The following is an 18,067-nucleotide window of genomic DNA, read 5'->3' as shown; positions in this document are numbered from 1 at the left end:
AATGAAAATCGTGTTTTCCAATCTCAATGTATTTTCTAACAGAAGGTTTGTTAACACAGAGTTGTCCAAAATGTTAACACCGCTATTGTGAAAACGTGACGAAAGCCCCTGGACAAACTCGACTCCTGGTAGTCACCACCTATACACTATTGCAGAGAACCCATCTGCTTCTGGGCATACGCTGCACTATCTGATACTCTGATTTGATTGGGGAATTAATGGATCGTGAGTTGGTCTGTTTTTGAAACAGTCGCCTGGCAACACCGTGCACGGTAGCGAGCTAGCTAGCTAGCTATCAATAAAGGGTCTTGTGAAGTCAACCTCCTGAGAACTGTGTGTTCAGAGTGTTGGCTAAGAGAGTTTTAACAGGTTAAATTATGCTTCTGAAACTGAAATAACGACTCTACTAACCTTAATATTCCGCAATAAAACTTCTCGGACGGAATTAGAGCGGCTGTGGACAACTTTCCCCCCCACCAGCGTTTCCAAGCGCTTTTATTGTTCGCACTGCTGGCGCAGAGACAACCGGGTCGCTCTCTGTTTATTAGCAGCCTGGCTAATGTCCAACGCAAGGAACAACCGTAAAAACCCCAGTTTGAACTAGAAACCTCGATCTCAGCGCTATGATAAAGGCAGAGTAAAACATCCGGCGGTGTTAATAAGTAGGCAGCTTGTGTTACTTACCGAGCCAGTAGGAAAAAAATGAATGTCGGTTTGGGACCCTCGCAAGTCGCCGATGTTGTGCTGAACTCTGTTTCCCCGTTGAGATCTGCCCCCACCCCCTAGCCCGAGTTTGACACAACACCGCGACGCTTGATTAACCGTAGCATTAACCTCAACCTAATTTAAACCTAATCCTAAATTTAACCTAACACTTACCTTAACCTGATCATAGCCGACAGCTAACCTGCTTCCATGCGAACGCTTTCGTCTGTCTAGGGGGGAACAGATCTCGACGGGGAAACAGAATTCGACACAACACCGGAGCTCGCTCGTTCCGTCGACGGAATGTCCGTCCAAGATTCACTTTCCTTTCACCGCTGTTTCTATCGCTCTCCCCTCTTCGCCTCCTTTGCCTCCTCCGTCAACAGGGCTCTTCTCGCCGGGTAGTTTCCACTGTCACTGCTGTTGTTCCACCGCCCGCCGTTTCCGCTACTGGGGATGGCCACCGACAGCTGCCGAGAAAACAAAAGCGCTATCCTCTTCCTGTTTTGGTTGCGCAATGGTGACGCACTTCCTTTGTGCCGTAAATCGAGTCTTAATTTTCCCGCCAGATTGTGCCCAGTCGATGGTCCGTATTCTATAGCCATTACAGTATGCTATTAACATTTACTTCATCACGGTTAGTGCTGCTTTAAAATAATTGGTATGGATCTTGTAAGTGGCGGTCACATTATCATTGATGCAGCCAAACTCACTCCCAATGAATATGCAGCTAACGGGCGGAAGGCTAAAACCTTACCAGTTAGCCATACAACGGCTGAAGCTAAAGTAACGATAGAATAGCTGCAACAACAAGCTATTGTGGGAGTGCAGGAATGAGGAGACGGGGAGATCGAGTGGAGTTAATTCCGTTTACTCGCCACACAAAACAACACCGATACACCTCCACCTCTCGTGGCAGCAAGCTAACAGCTAGGCTGTCGAAAAACATGGCTCCACCTACTGGGGAACCCTCAACCGTGCCTACGTCAGAGCTCTGAACGTCGTCCTTAAAGGAGCAGCAGCACCTGCTGGATCTATCCTTCATTGTGTATCGTCATACTATGTATGATTGTGATTCGTGCCGTGCACCTTGAGTCACAAAAACAGGGCCCTCATTCTCATGTTTAGCTTTACCGTCTGTTAGATTCGGGGGTCTGACCCCCTCCAAAAATGTTTGGGGATGCATCTAAAAATATATGCCGTTGTAAGACATTCAAGATATTGCATTTTCTTTTTAAAAATTCGACATTATAATCTCATTGGTTAGACAATTCTCAAAATATGTATTTTCCTTCCCCCCACCACTATTCTGTTAGTTCCTCCCTCTTATTCTGTCACTCGGTATTGTAACGTGCATGGGTAAGTAGATACGTTGGCCACTGGCTGACCGGTCTAGCCCTTTAGTCGAGCGGTTAGCGATGTCTCCCGCGGTGCGGGGGATACGGGTTCGCATCCCGGCCGCGGCAGTGCCTGTGGTTGCCCCCCGAATTCTCTACAGCATTGTCCACATCACTCGAGGTAGGATTTCACAGAAACACCATCGACAGAAGTGGTGCTAAACTAAAGCATCTATGTTACAATGTTAAGCGTCCAGTCAGGAGATGATGTTGATAATATTGTAACAATCACGAATAAGTAGGCTCGGTAGCCCTTGGCTAACGGGTCGGTCGGACCCTTTAGTCGACTGGTTAACGTTGTCGCCCGTGGTGCGGGAGTCACGGGTTCGCGGTCCGGCCGGGCTGCCCCCCCCCCTCCCCGAATTCGCTACAATATGTAATATTAGCTCAACTGAAAACGCGGAGTTAGTACTAGACCTACTTCAACTACAAACTTAACACAATGATCCCGTATCGTTCTGTTAACAACAATCACACAACAGTAATGCCTCATGTCCACGACACTATATTGTAACGTGCATGGATAAGAAGACACGCTGGCCGCTGGCTGGCGGGTCCGACCCTTTAGTCGAGCGGTTAGCGATACCTCCTGCGGTGCGGGCGATACGGGTTCGCTTCCCGGCCGCGGAACTTCCTGTGGTTGCGCTGTCCCCCCGAATTCGCTACAATATATTGCCACGACAATCATACCACTAAAAAGCATTGTATTCTCTTCATTCTGCAGCATAAAATAAAACACCAGAAAGCCCAGCCTTGTAACTGGGTCGATGCTGCTGATTTATTTCCCGTCAAAAACACGTCCAACAAGCCATAGTCGCTGCCCCCCTGCAGAGACGTGGGAGCTTGTAAGACGCATGGGGAGGCACCATTAGAGATGGGGAGTTTTCAAGCAGCTGCCCGCCTTTGAGTTTTCATCGACTGGACAGCAAACGCTGGTGAGGTCATCACAGTATAGCATCTGTAGGAACAAGTGACCTCTATTCGTCATTTACTCTCATTCATATCAGACGAGAGAATGGCCTTTCGGACAGGGGCTGGGGGGGGGGGTTGTGTGTTGCATGTGGCTGCTGTAAGGCCAAACCAAACGAATAATCTCCAAAGGAAATGTGCTCTGCCCACACTTGAAATATAATTATGTTATGATCCTCATGGCTGGCTGGGGTGTGCCAAAAATAATGATTGAATATGTGGGTAGTTTGTTTCGACTGACTTTTGAATTTTTGAAACACGGTTGATGTTTAACGTCTCCTGAATGGTCTATTTCTGAAACAGGAAGAAAAGAAAAGGAAAATAAAAAAGCCACCAGAGAATACAGAAAAAACGGCCTTTCATTTTTCAGCAGGGCGAATGTGAAACTTGGTGACTTCCGCCGCTCGTGCGCTGTGATCTGTAAAAAGAGAACGGAACCCACAAAAACAGCAGAGGCTTTTATTTTATATTATTCATTTATTGTTCAATAAAAATAGATTTTAAAAAAGTGACGCGATGTCTCCTTCATGACTTAGCCCAATGGATCTGCCAACAGCGCCTTATAAACATGGGTCTTTACTTTTCTTTTCCTTTACATGACCCCCCCCCCCCAATCACCACTGTTTTTCCACAGATTTCTCTCTTGCCACAGACGACAGTCTGTAAACTCCGCAACCTTTAACCTTGTAAGGGCGACAACCCCGCGTTTCGCTATTATTCACAGTCACAGAAGATACAGTACATTACAACCCTGGTGCTGCTCGTCTATGTACATGTTTTCCATGTGGTAGTAGTCGTGTTATTTCATTTATCTGTGTATTTTTTGCAGTTGGCTCTTGTAAAAACTGCGGTTAACAACATGATTAAAGAAGACATCTAAGAGTTAACACAAGCGTTCAAACAATCGGTAAAACCATTACAACTTAAAACATCAGTTGCGCTTAAGACCTTTTTTTGTTGTCTTTTACAGAAACTGTACAGTAGGTGCACGTAAACACAAAGTTTTTTGGGAGAGGGTTTGAGGAAACGTATCTCTGTAAACATTTATCAGGGCCAGGGAACCTCCTAGCCACACGTTCTAGATGATTCTGTGGGTCATTTAGACCCTAAAACACTACAGCAACCCCTAAACTGAGCCCCGTTATGACGCGTCTCCGATGTGTCCAAACAACACATCACTGCTTTTACGGGGGTTCATATTATGATGCTTGGCCATTTTAACAACAAACATGGCTGACCTCTTAAATGTCTGAAAATCAGATGAAAGGTGAGGTGACTATCAGGATTAAAAAAGCCTGCAGTTATTGTGACCATGAGATGTTGGGTTCGTGTCATGAAAGCAACGCATTGCCCTTCTTGTTCCCAGTTTGCGGTGGTAGTGTCTCATTGCGGGGATACAGAAACCTGACCCAACATGTTCCATGGATAGTTTTAAGTTAGGAGGAGGTGCTACATACGGTAGCGGCCTATTCCGTTGCCCACCAACACAGGGATCGCCGGTTCGAATCCCTGTGTTACCTCCGGCTTAGTCGGGCGTCCCCACAGACACAACTGGCCATCTCTGCAGGTGGGGAGCCAGGTGTGGGTATGTGTCCTGGTCGCTGCACTAGCGCCTCCTCTGGTCAACCGGAGCGACTGTTCAGGGGTGAGGGGGAACTGGGGAGAATAGCATGATCCTCACACGTGCTCCGTCCCCCTGGTGAAACTCCTCACTGTCAGGTGAAAAGAAGCAGCTGGCGACTCCACATGTATGGGAGGAGGCATGTGGTAGTCGCAGCCCTCCCCGGGTCGGCAGAGGGTGTGGCGCAGCGACCGGGACGGCTCAGAAGAGTGGGGTAATTGGACAGGTACAATTGGGGAAAAAAAGGGGAAAATCCACAAAAAAAGAAAAAAAGAAAGATGAAGTGGCCTATAATTTACTAATCAAGAACAAGGATGGCACCAGGAAAAGTATGTCCAAGCCTTTAGCCCCCACCCCCACCCCACCCCCGGTTCAGGGATGGTCGTTCTCTCTTCACATAGATGGCCTCTTTGAGTCCCAGTTCAAACCAGCATTCCTCCATATCAAGGATGTGCACATCCTCATCCTTGAAAGAGTGGCCACTGGCCTGCAGGTGGGTGTAGACTGCGGAGTCCTGGCCTGACCAGGCAGCTCTTCTGTGTTGGGCCATCTGCTCCACCAGAGATGGTTTGGCTTCGCTGATGTACAAGTCACGGCATTCTTCCAGCAATTAACAGCGTACACTACGCATGTTGTTCTGTTTGTGCCAGGGAACGTGATACTTGGGGGGCGGACTAATTTCTGGTGCGGCGTGTTTTGGGGCTTGAAAGACGCAGTGTTTAGAAAATATAAGGTTGGGGATACTTGCAGTCATCTGAAAACTGACGAAGTCACTTAGACGAGTGATGAAATGTTTTCCCGCTAAACTTGGTGTCGAGATGAACCGATTCAATTTTTCTGGAATTTTACTGATGCGTTCTCTCCATTTTAGGGCAACTGGGAGTACTGGAATAAATCACACTATACTTTGGCCACCAGGCAGGTCACAGGGCCTTCACATAATCAATCCCACACAATTCATATTTACTGACAATGTGGAGTCTCCAACTGACCAAACACACATCTATGGACTCTGTGTGGAAATTGGAGCACTTCCAAAACACCGACATGAACCCTTGAAGGGTCTGCTGTGTCACTCTTTTTTGTATGTGTTTTATCCAGAGGGACAAAATACATACCTATCGACTTGTGCAAGAATTGCTTTTGGATGCTTAACGTCCTGAACTACCCCTTTAACACAGCTAGAAGACCCCGCCCCACGCCATCCTAGCTGTGGAGCTAGCTAGGAGCAGTAGGCAGCTGCAGCGCCCGGGGACCAACTCCAGTTCTTCTTTCCGTTGCCTTGCTCAGGGACACAGACAGGAGTATCAACCTTAACATGCATGTCTTTTTGATGGTGGGAGGAAACCGAAGTGCCCAGTGGCAACCCATGCAAAAACGGGAGAACATGCAAACTTCACACAGACAGGACCTGGGACGGCCTGAGGTTTGAACCCAGGACCCTCTTGGGATACCACTTATTGTTGTTAAGGAAAAACAAAGAAAACTCAACAACTTTAGGTTGGTTGACCTTTAGCACAGCAAGAAAAGAGTATTTAAGTACACCACTTATAATGGCTTCAGGAGATTCCTGGGAGATTTAAAAAGCCTCCCTGATCAGTCCGGGAAAAAGAAAGGATGACATAAATGCAAGCCATGGTAAGATGGTGCAAAGTATTGCTTGTCTGTCCTCTCTCAGTAAAATCCACAACCTCACTGGAGATAATTGTGTCGGTTTGCCTTATATATAATGTGGGTGGGGTGGAGGGGTCAGAGAAAAGGCTTGTCGTGGAGCAAAGGAGAAAACAAGCCCTAGAGTCGATGCCAGGCTCTGAAAGACAGAGCCTTCAGCCTCCTCTCGCTCTCTCTCTTTCATAATCCACCCCTTTTTTCTGGCTGGATTGCTGGCTCAATTGCTACCAGACACTACAGCAGCCAGGATCGGCTGAGTGACAGGACTGGACAGGCCAAATCGTTTGAGGCGATTGCGTCCCCAAGTGGAGGGACGCCAGCCCCCCTCGGTTGCTTTCCTTCCCTTCCTTCCCTCTGGGGCTGGTCCATATCCCACATCCTGGGGTAGATGGGGCAGAATGGGTGTAGTCAACATTTTGCTCGGCTCATAGGAAAAGGCTTGTTTGCATGTGGCTGCAAAGAGGGGATGGATGATGCTGCCTTTGTCGTTCTGTTAACCCCACCCAACTCTGCTATGCACTGGCATCTATCTCATCAGAGGTGATGACGGCACTGTTAAATCTTTGCTCCCTTTTTTTGTCTCAAGAATGTCCAGTTGTATGAAAACCATTCTTTTCTTATCCCTTTTTACTGTTATTTTTCATCTGGTTTCTGGATGAGCTTCGCGGATGTGCACGGAGAAAAACAGAAAAACCACCTTTGTGTTTTTTTGAGAGAACATACTTCATAGAATCATTGAATTTCAGAGCAGCATATCAGAAAAAAAACAAACAAAAACAAACAAACAAAAAACAGACTACATTTCAGCTAAAGTGGATGATGACACAACAACCAGAGGAGAAAAGGATTTGGGCTTGAGGGCATTTCAGTTTAGCTCTGTCCAAATGTGGCCCTCTGATTATGGCGAATACTTCACAAGTTCAACACCTTATATATCAAAGGAGGAATCCCAGTTAACATGGAGAGCCCCTGAAGACGCTTCCCTTTATTCTCCTCTCCCAGCGGCATTATACAGTGGTGGCTCGGCTGTATTTGAGTGCCAGGGGGGAGTACTCCTTGATGCGGACACAGAGCTTACCCCTCAGCCAGGGGTTCTGGAGCTCCAGGGGGCAAAAGTCATCTTGGAGCCACTTCTCCCGGTCCTCCACCACCAGAACCAGGCCAAAGTGTTCCAGCTGCTCAGGGCTGTAGTACACACACCGGTCCCCGCCGATTCCCCCGGTACTACCCAGCAGGCGCTGAGACACCGCGTTCATCTCCTGAACCACCAGCTGGATCATCTCCCTCGCGGACGTCCCCGGAGTCACACGTAGCTGAGATAGATACATAGATAGATAGAGAGATAGATAGATAGATAGAGAGAGAGAGAGAGAGAGAGAGAGAGAGAGAGAGAGAGAGAGAGAGAGAGAGAGAGAGAGAGAGAGAGAGAGAGAGAGAGAACGCAATCAGGATTTGTTATGGTTATATACACCAAAGGAAGTTCTGCTGCTAACAGAAAACTAGAAAACTCCTCACTCTGCATGTAATGTATATGGGAAAGTCAGCGTTTGGCTCCACTAATGATTTAAGCATTTTAAAGCATTTACGGTAACACTTTCTATGAAGCTTGCATCTATAATGCCCTATAAGCATCTATAACGCCCTATAAGTGTAGCTATAAGTCATTGTAAGATTCCTTATAACCATGTATACGCCCTCACAACACCTCATAACTACCTTTATGATACATTACGTCAATTTAAAACGGATTTATGCATTATAAATGTGTCATCATTAGCCTGTTTATCCATCAAATGTCACAATGCATCATAGCCAACTTGTTTTGCTGAAGTTTTGTAGAGATGCATAATGAGACTTCAGTGCTATTTCACAGTCTTCAGCCATAGCCGTTAGTCATTGTAATACACATAATAGGAAAGTATGGGCATTAAAGATGCAATAGATGCTTATAGGGCATTACAGATGCATATAGGGCGTTATAGATGCTTGTAGGGCGTTATAGACGCAAGCTTCATAGAAAGAATTACTGCGTTTGCTACATATAACATAGCAAAGTCCAATGAATTTTGCTCTTGCTTTTTCTAGACTGTTGTCTTCCTGCTCATCTCTCGCTCTGCTATCGATCTCTACATTAAATGTCGTAATCTCATGTTTTTGCTACATGCTTTAATAGTATTTATGCATTTTAATTGTGTTCTATGTATCTATTTGTTCTGCTTTTGTTGCTGCTGCCTTGGCCAGGTCTCCCTTTACAAAAGAGATTGTGAGTCACAGGTGGACTTTCTGGTTAAATGAAGGTTAAATAAATAAAATGATCCCTGTCAGGAATCCTTGATAAGTCTACAAACAGCAGACGACAGCTTTACCCACAGTGTGTGGACTCTGTTCTTCAGTGCTTAATAGTAAGTCTTGTACCCACCCACTTGCAGTTATAACACAAAGCTACAGGAGTGGACTCCTTACACCGAACAGTTCAGCTTCAAGTTTGCACACATCAGACATTTTTCTTGCTGAGACAACGATTTAAAGAAGAATACAAAACAAAACTAGGGGTACCTGAACGCAATTATTGGAAAGTAACTTACCAAAGGAATATCTAAATGTCTAAATAACGCCATCGAAATAGCTGACTGGATTTAATATGTAAATACCCTTGAAATATCCAAGTCGAGCAAGGTCAGGAAGTAGGGAATGATTGATATTTGATAAATTGTTTTTCTCTTTTAGTGGTCACTACAATGGTTCACAGCACATTTGATAGCTTATAAAAACAAAGCTGTATGATGACAGCCAAGTAATTATGCCAAAAACCTTGTTAACTTAAAACATGTCAAAAGGCATCCATCCCTAATAGCAACTTTTGATTGACTGATTTATTCACTGATAGTTTAGAGTGACGGTGTTACGACAGCCACATAATTCAGTTGAAAAGCCTGTTAACTTAAAAACATGTCAATCTCCACCCCTCTGCTGTAATACAGTTTGACTGACTGTCTCTAAAATAGGTCAAACGACATCAAACAGCTTGTAAAAGCAACACTATTATAATGGCCACATGATTGCACTGAAAATAAAATGTCACACTGTATCCTCCCCTTGTAATATAGTTTATCTGATTAATTGGTTGGTTGACTGATTGACTGATAGTCTCTAACAGTTCAGAGTACACCAGTCAGCTAGTCAGAATAACACCATATTATGAAAACCACAATAGCTGCACTGAAAACCTCATTAACTTAAAATGGGTCAAATGACACCCTTGCCTTATACCTTAACACTGGTCTCTTTCGGCAGGCCCGTGCGGTACTGCGGGTACACCCGCAGCGTGGCGTGCCAGCCCTTCCTGTCAGTGCCAGGCGACGGGCTTGAGAGCCTCATGGTACCACTATCCTCTGACAGCGTACGCGCAGGCAGCGGACGTGTCAGGCATCGCTCAGCCGGGCAGCAGCGGTCCACAGAGGAGGGTCTGTGCCAACGCTGTGAGGGTGACGTGGAAGGTGAATGAGAGGGGGAAGTGGTAGCGTTGGGGTAGTGTTGTGGGTAGTGATGAGGATGATGGTAGACTGAGGCAGATGAGGAGGGAGAGGGGAACTCGAGGCTGCTGGTTCGCACGCAGAAGGCCTGCCTCTTCTCAGTGACGCGCAGCAGCTCGATCTGCCGGCTGGGCAGGATGAAGTCGCTGTCAAACAGCTCCGGAGCCCCCCTCCGCCTCTCCTTGACAATGCCCTCCCCCCCACCACCGGACCTCTCCACGTCCCGCCCAAGCTGTGACTCTGACGCCTGCAGGACATCAGGGGTGGAGTCCCTGAGCGCTCCTCCTCCTCCCCCTACACTGGTCCCTCCCCCTGAGCTGCTGCCGTCGCTGCGCAGGTAGCAGCGTGGCTCCAGGGGCGCGGAGGATGAGAGGGGGGAGGGGGGCAGGAGGTCCAGCTCCCGGGGACTCTGGGCACGGCTGGAGTCATAGTCACTGTCGGTGGTGAGGAAGACCTCGGAGGACCCCTCTTCGTCTGACAGACCATGGAAGTCTGAATAAAGAAGCAGAAAATGTGGTATGCTTATTCACACAGACCATGTTTATGTCAGGTGGTGCATGTCTAGTGACGATATCTATAAAATATCTTAAATTACTTGTACTTACGTATATTACGTTTTATAATTCCTGGATAATTACTCAAAATTTTTTGCACTGAATATTAGAATCTGTTTTATAGCAGTCACATAGCCCCATTATCTGTAAATCTGTATATTATTCATTGACATCATGAAGACAATTTATGTAAAAAAAATGTTTTCCAAATGTTGTATTTACATGTTATTTCCGTCATTACATTTTTATCCATATCCTTTAGTTCTTTTGATTCTTTCTTCACCAGCGTGAGCCTTTATTCTTTGTTACTGCAATAAACTGCTCCCCCTCAGGGACCCGGAAAGTTAAACTTTTTAAAATTTTATAACAAGGAGATAAATTGGTTTTAACTTTATGGTGTTTGTCTCACCGGGGTGTTTGCGACAGGGCTCAGGGGAGGGCGTGGGGGAGGGCAGGAAGTCCGGCTGAGAGGAGATGGAGGGGGGTTTGTCCGGGACCACGTCCTTGGAGAAGTCGATGATCCAGGCCAAGGAGATTCCCCCAGTCGCCTGCTTGTAGCGGGCATACTGCAGGGCATCCATTATCCACCTCACCTCACGCCACACCTCCTCCATTTGCTGCAGAGCAGGGAAGGAGGTTTAAAAAAAAGAAAAAAATCACGTCAACCAAAAGACCCAGCATTTAGAGATCTCAATGGCTTTATAAGAATCAAGTTCTTTTAAGGTTTCTCAAAATAAATGTAACATTACAAATATACAAATTACCCAATCACATATCAGTATTCCACCAAACACAAAGAAAAGGACCAAAGAAGAAAACGGGAGGAGTAGACACAAGTTGTAGTTGTATGAATGCTGTTTGGACACCTGTTTTGTCTTTGTTTTTTTGTTGTTAAAAATGCTGCTTTTAACAATTACAATTGAGGTGCCTTTGAACAAGGCAGAAAAAGAACAGCTTTTGAAGTGGAGCTGTTATAACTGGCCAACAGCTGAAGAATGTGTTGGTGCTGGCTGGCTACCACATAGGGTATCAACTTATAAGAAACTAGCAGAGGTACCCGGGAAAACGTTCTCACCAAAACAACCAACACGATCTGATCTTAATGTTATAATTGATGATGAAATATAGGATAATTTATGATATGATACATGTTTTTGAAATATTTTTCAAACTGTGCAATCCTTGGAAAGTGCTGATTCTAAAGATACCTTACCCGGCGTTGCCCGGGGAAAATGTTCTCACCAAAACAACCACCACGGTCGGATCTTTACGATATAAGCGACAATGAAATATAGGTTAATTTATGATATGATCCATGGGATAAACGAATGTCAAATAAACAAATCTTATTAACGAAAATGATCAAAGGTCATCTTTTTTTTTTTTTTAATAAATTTATTTCTAGTTTTTCCCCTTATCCCACCCGATTAACCCAATGGCATATGGCTGGAACTCTTGTCGAATAACTCCCCTGGCTCACGTTTCCACAGGAAGGAGATAGTCGTTACACCAGCTTCCTTCAAACTCGTGTCGGCTGCTCTCGCTAGTTTACACGCTGAAGCCTCGCATGGATTGCATCACCTTCAGGCTGCGAAGGAGGCGTAGGGAGAATGCTTTCAGTTGCTTGGCTGCAGGCGCCCGGGTGGGCCAGAGGAGTCGCTGGAGAACGACGAGTCCCCGAACACTACACCGATCTACACCCACTATCCCTCGGGTAAGGGTGGCCTAATGAATGCCTTACCCCGTGGACGCTCTGGCCGTGACCGGTTACGGCGAGTCTGGGATACGAACCTCCCAGCCACATGACAAGCGGGTTGCAAGAACGGCGGTTTATTCCGCTCGGCCACCAGAGCGGCCCAAATGTCATAATTTTTAACCCACTCGTCAAGCTTCTTTGCCAATGTGTGTATTAATCGCCATAAATCTGCTGCCGCTGCCACAAATCGCCACAAAATAAACTCAATTTTGCAAATAAATCAAATTTCTTACTTGGTTTTTGACATATTTATTGAACTGTGCAATCCTTGGAAAGTGCTGATTCTAAAGATACCTTTCTTTTTATTCTACAATGAGTATTTCTGGAGTTTTAAGTGAACATACAAACATACACTCTTGCGTTATATATACAGAAGTTTCATTGCTCTTAGTGCCATTCACACCTCTATATATCCTGTAATGATCTGCATGATCAAAAAAAAAACAAAAACAAAAAAAAATCCATCTGAAAATCCATATCTTCAGTTTCCAAATCTGTGCACCATTTAGCAATCCACGATCTTGCTAATCCACGAACCAAAATTTCATATCAATGGATCATGTGTACAGATTTCATCACACGGATTATGGATTGCTTGAACTTGTGCACACATTAAAAAAAAATAGGGTCTGGTTTTCCACTGAATTTATTTTTTGTTTGGTCCAAACACTCTCTTTCCAGACACAAGATTCGACATGAAGTTTACAACCAGACATTGGCTTGTGGTGCACCAACCTGCACGTGTTCCTGGACCTGCTGGTGCTTCTGCTTGGCAATGTGGAGCTCGGCTTCAGAGAAGGCCTCTCGCAAAGCCTGCTGGGACATGAGCGACTCCAGCTCCAGCAGAGCCGACACCCTGCAGTACTGTCCGATAAAGGTGGGGCAGTAGGCGTCAAAGTGGACTGGGGAAGAATAAGAATCAGGATCAACATGTTTTATTTACCAAGCAAGTTATGAAATTCTATGAACTTGAAGGATTGCTGAAAAGCCTCCCCCCCCTTTTCCTATACAGAAGGGGTGTGAATCAAGATTCAAATGGATGTAGCATCAACAAAGCCAAAAACAGTGTAAAATATTACAACTTTGGTAGATGTTTAAACTACATTTTGTTATGTCAAATACACACAGATCCATAATGTACATGTAGAAAAACACATCAGAAACAGAATTAGTTTCTTTTATTTATTATTCACTTAATATGTTGTGTTTGTTTTGTACACTGACCCAGTTCAAAGATCTGCAGCGGCAGGGTGAGGAAGCCGGATCGGGGGGAGTATGGGTTGTTCTGTCCGGGGGCCGTGCACACCTCATCTGATGGTGGCAGGAGGAGCAGGAAGGAGACCTTCTCCCCAAACTCCAACACTTCCTGGCTATAGATGCGGAAGTCTTGCGCCTGGGATGCACAGAATTGACATCAAAGTAAGACAAGGTCATCCATCCATTATCCAAGACGCTCATCCAAATTCGGGTCGCGGGGGATGCTAGAGCCCATCCCAGCAGTCAATGGGCGGCAGGCGGGGAGACACCCTGAACAGGCCGCCAGACCATCACAGGGCCAACACACACACACACACACACACACTCAAACCTAGGGACAATTTAGTATGGCCAATTCACCTGATCTACATGTCTTTGGACTGTGGGAGGAAACGAGAGCTCCCGGAGGAAACCCATGCAGACATGGGGAGAACATACAAACTCCACACTGAGAATGACCTGGGATGACCCCCAAGGTTGGACAACCCCGGAGTTCGAACCCAGGATGTTCTTGCTGTGAGACCACCGTGCTAACACCTGCACCACCGTGCCGCAAGACAAGGTCAACTTTATCTATATCGAAGCTTTCATAGAGAAAGAACCATAATGTATTTCAGAAGGTGGAGTAAAATTAGAAAGAAAAAGAGAAGGTAACACAGAGCATGACCATAAATGCAATAAAAGCAGTAAAAGGCAGGAATCCAGATGTACAATAGGCCAGTCCAGCTAAACAACACAAGCCCCCCACCATATGGACTGCTCCACTCCTCACCCATCCCACACGTCCCTGTTTAGGCATATAAACAGAACGCTACTCTCAAGGTAAGTTTTTTAAAAATCATAATCCAGTTTTATTTTCCAGTGTGTTTGTCTACTAGAGTGCCTTTACCTTATCATAGCAGGTTTACCCTCATCCTTTAGGGGCGTTAGAATGCCGACACCCTTGTTATTGAAATCTGGTATCGTCCCTTGACGTTTTCTCTCCTTAATTACATTTTTGGAGTTAGCGTTCAGACAATTGTTTTGGTCGGGGACCAAATATCATCACATGATTTTTTTCTCCCTAAAGAACTCGTGAAGAAAAATTATTTCGCCCACAATGCATTTGCCTCCAAACTATAAACCAGGGGAATTTGAGACAATGGAACAATTTTGGTGCTTTGAAGGAAGGAGAATAGAGGCAAAAAGTGAAAGAATGTTATGGAACGTTAGCGAGATGACAGTTGAATGAGTTTGCTGTAATCCAAGGTTAAAACCATATATCACTTACACAGTCCCCTGAGGACTGCCCTTGTATTATCCAGTGCACTCACAATATCCCTTCCATGTGTGGACACACACAGACAGTCACAAACAAAACACACACACACACACACACACACACACACACACACACACACACACACACACACACACACACACACACACCCAACAAGTAGTCAGATTAGGCACGCTCCAACAATGCCAAAGACTCTGGTTCACAGCACATACACATACACACATGTACACAAAAGTACACCACACACACACACACACACACACACACACACACACACACACGGAGGCAAACTTTCTGCCAGTTTCTTTTGTTCTTTTAGCTATTGGCTGTTTTTGTGCCTCTCTATAAAGCACTCAGTAACAAATCTGTTTGATTGTTTTTGAAAAGCGCTTCATAAAAAACTGCATCATCTAGCTCCATTGTAGCGCCGGTGTAGGGCAGGTCTATGGTAAAAGCACTTTTCCGAAACCCTTTTTTTGTTCCATTTCTAGTTGAAATTGACAATAATTGTCATACTGCCAAGATGATCATGAGAATCCAAACCATGTTTTGTTCTTTGAACAGGAATATTTGCGCCAAGACACTTTCAGGGAAATTACGCTCTGAATGCTTTACAGACATACTGCCTGGCATGGATCCGGAAATGGGTCAAAATCTACCAAAATCTTTTGATGCAAAACACTCTCCTTTCCCTCCACAACTGCTGCCAATGCACCCTTGAGCAAAGATTTTAAGTTTAACTCTTCCAAGCAGTGGAAGACCGCAGTTGAACTGGGCAGGGTTAGTGTGAATGTATGAAAATGCATAAATGTAAAGAAGGGGGGGGGTAATAACTAGAACATGGCTCCTCCGGCAATTTAAAGGTCCAGTCCAATAATCTTAATTCAGTCTGAGAAGTTTTATTCCGTTCCGTTCTCGTCCTGGGTGATTTTAATATCCACATTGATGACACTGACTGTAAATCTGCCCTAGAATTCCTGGAACTGCTATGATGCTTCAACTTCTCACAACTTCCCCACTCACAACCGTGGTCACATCCTGGATTTAGTCCGCTCCACTGGTCTCACAATATATCAACTCTCCAGCCTCGAACTCAATAATCTCTGACCACCTGGCAATAACCATGGACACTGACATCCTTATCCCCATCCCAAGAGTCAAATGCATAATATCCTACAGAAATCTCAAATCTATCATCCCCTCAGCTCTTTCTCCCTCTCTTGCAATAAAATGTCTGCCTCCCCTCGCCCGCTGTCTGATAATCCCTCCGATCTTGTCAATTATTATAATTACTCCCTCTCCTCCTGTCTTGATCAGCTGGCCTCCATTAAAACCAAAACAGTCTCATTCACACACTCAGCTCACTGGCATACTCCTGAACTCCATCAAATTAAATCCCATAAGCGCCAGTTTGAAAGACTCTCCAAGAAAACTGGTTTAACAGTGCCTCTCCAAGACTACTCAGACTACCTTCAACGATACGAAAACGCTCTTTCTTTTCATTTTTCCAAACTAAAATTGACACTATCTACAGCAACCTGACCACCTTGCCTGCCTTCTCCACCTCCCCATCTGCCCCCCCCCCCTTACCACTCAGCCCCTGTCAACGTTCTCTCCTGTGTCCCCAGTGGAGCTGTCGGTAGAAATGAGAAGCTCCACTTGTCTTCTGGATCCCGTCCCGTCTAATCTTGTTAAGGACTGTCTCCCAGCTATCTCTTCACTCATCCCAGAAATCATTAACTCCTCGTTCAACTCTGGTCCAGTCCCCCCTACAGTTAAACTGGCTGCTGTTACCCCCATCCTTAAAAAACCTGGAGCTAACCCCTGTTGCTGAAATCCATCCCTCCATCCATTATCCAAACCACTTATCCTGCTCTCAGGGTCGTGGGGATGCTGGAGCCTATCCCAGCAGTCATTGGGCGGCAGGCGGTCCAGGGTGTTGCTGAAATGTGCTATATAAATAAATTTGCCTTGCCTTGCCTGATATCATGAGCAATTTCCGGCCAATCTCCAACCTCCCTTTTCTGTCAAAAATACTGGAACGCGTTGTCGCCTCCCAACTCAAAGCTCACCTCATCTTCAACGTCCTGTTCAAACCATTTCAATTTGGTTTCCACTCACAGCATAGCACAGAAACAGCCCTCCTTAGTCACCAATGACCTCTTCTTCTCCTCAGACTCTGACCATCTCAGCATTCTCATCCTGCTCAACCTCACTGCAGCTTTCGACACCATTCTTCTTTCCCGCCTTGAATCCTCCCTAAACATGACCAGTACTGCCTTTTCCTGGCTAAAGTCATATCTCACAAACAGACAACAGTTAATCAGCATCAACAACTGCACCTCCTTCACCACTCCTCTGTCCCAAGGCATTCCCCAGGGTTCAGTGCTTGGTCCTCTCCTATTCATCCCTTTCATGCTCCCTCTTATTAACATCATACGTCGTCATGGTCTCCACTTTCACTGCTATGCCAATGATGTCCAGCTCTACATCTTCATTAAATCCATCACCAATACTACATACTTGTCTGACCAACTGTCTCACTGAAATTAAATCATGGATGCAAGCCAACTTCCTCAAACTGAATTGTGATAAATCTGACATGATCATCATCGGTCCCAAATGCTTTACCAAAACCACTCACAACTTCTGTCTTCCCATTGATAACTCCACTCTGTTTCCCTCCCCACACATCCATAACCTTGGACTCATTTTTGACAGTAACCTCTCCTTTGACCACCATATCACAGGGTTCTAAACTCCTCAAAAACTGGAAAAACACAGGTGTAGTCAGAAAATATGACGATGGTGTGATGTATTAGGCTGGCCTCCCAAGGCGCAGGTAGTGAGAATATTTACAAAAAAGTGCAAAAAAATGAAAAATAGAAAAACAAAATACTCTATATACAAGATTATAAAATGTTACAAAAGAGAATTTCTCAATAACTAAAACATATTGAAAAAAAAAACAATCCAAAAGCAATCTGAAGATTCGTTAATGTTATGTTATCTGTAACCAAGCCAAGACGAACTCCACCAAGGCCCAAGGCAGCCCTTTTAAACCAGTAGCCCCTCCCATGAGGCTTAATAATTACATAAAAAAGCAATTAACACATTTTCCTTCCAAACAAAGCATTCACAGATTCTTAAACCCAAATATATTTTAAACAAGCATTATCTATATTTTCATAAACATCTTCCTTAAACCAAAATAAGTTAGCAAACATAATCATACAGTTCATGTGACCATGAAAGCACGTGAGAACATACCATTTAACAGAGGAAAATAATACCCCCCTGATTTACCAACTAAACTCATTGATGG

General features: G+C 45.1%; 1 protein-coding gene across 2 annotated transcripts in view; it reads right to left on the bottom strand.

Moving 5' to 3' along the window:
- Nucleotides 1–5,071: 5,071 nt before the first annotated feature.
- Nucleotides 5,072–18,067, bottom strand: part of LOC130128006 (ankyrin repeat and fibronectin type-III domain-containing protein 1) — a 320,420-nt gene continuing 307,424 nt past the window's right edge. Inside the window, exons 20-24 of one of the 2 annotated variants that reach the window (XM_056297716.1) lie at nt 13,431–13,599; nt 12,942–13,108; nt 10,860–11,067; nt 9,634–10,388; nt 5,072–7,676 (exon numbers count right to left, since the gene is read on the bottom strand). In XM_056297716.1, coding sequence (XP_056153691.1) covers nt 7,371–7,676; nt 9,634–10,388; nt 10,860–11,067; nt 12,942–13,108; nt 13,431–13,599 — 1,605 coding nt within the window. In that variant the 3' untranslated portion in view covers nt 5,072–7,370. Of the gene's footprint in view, nt 7,677–9,633; nt 10,389–10,859; nt 11,068–12,941; nt 13,109–13,430; nt 13,600–18,067 lie in introns of those variants that run through there. The other variant, XM_056297717.1, reaches the window with a different exon arrangement.

This window comes from Lampris incognitus, chromosome 17 (assembly GCF_029633865.1).
Source record: "Lampris incognitus isolate fLamInc1 chromosome 17, fLamInc1.hap2, whole genome shotgun sequence".
Taxonomy (NCBI): Eukaryota; Metazoa; Chordata; class Actinopteri; order Lampriformes; family Lampridae; genus Lampris; species Lampris incognitus.
Note: the sequence above shows the minus strand (reverse complement) of the source record. Positions and strands in the feature narration are given on the sequence as shown.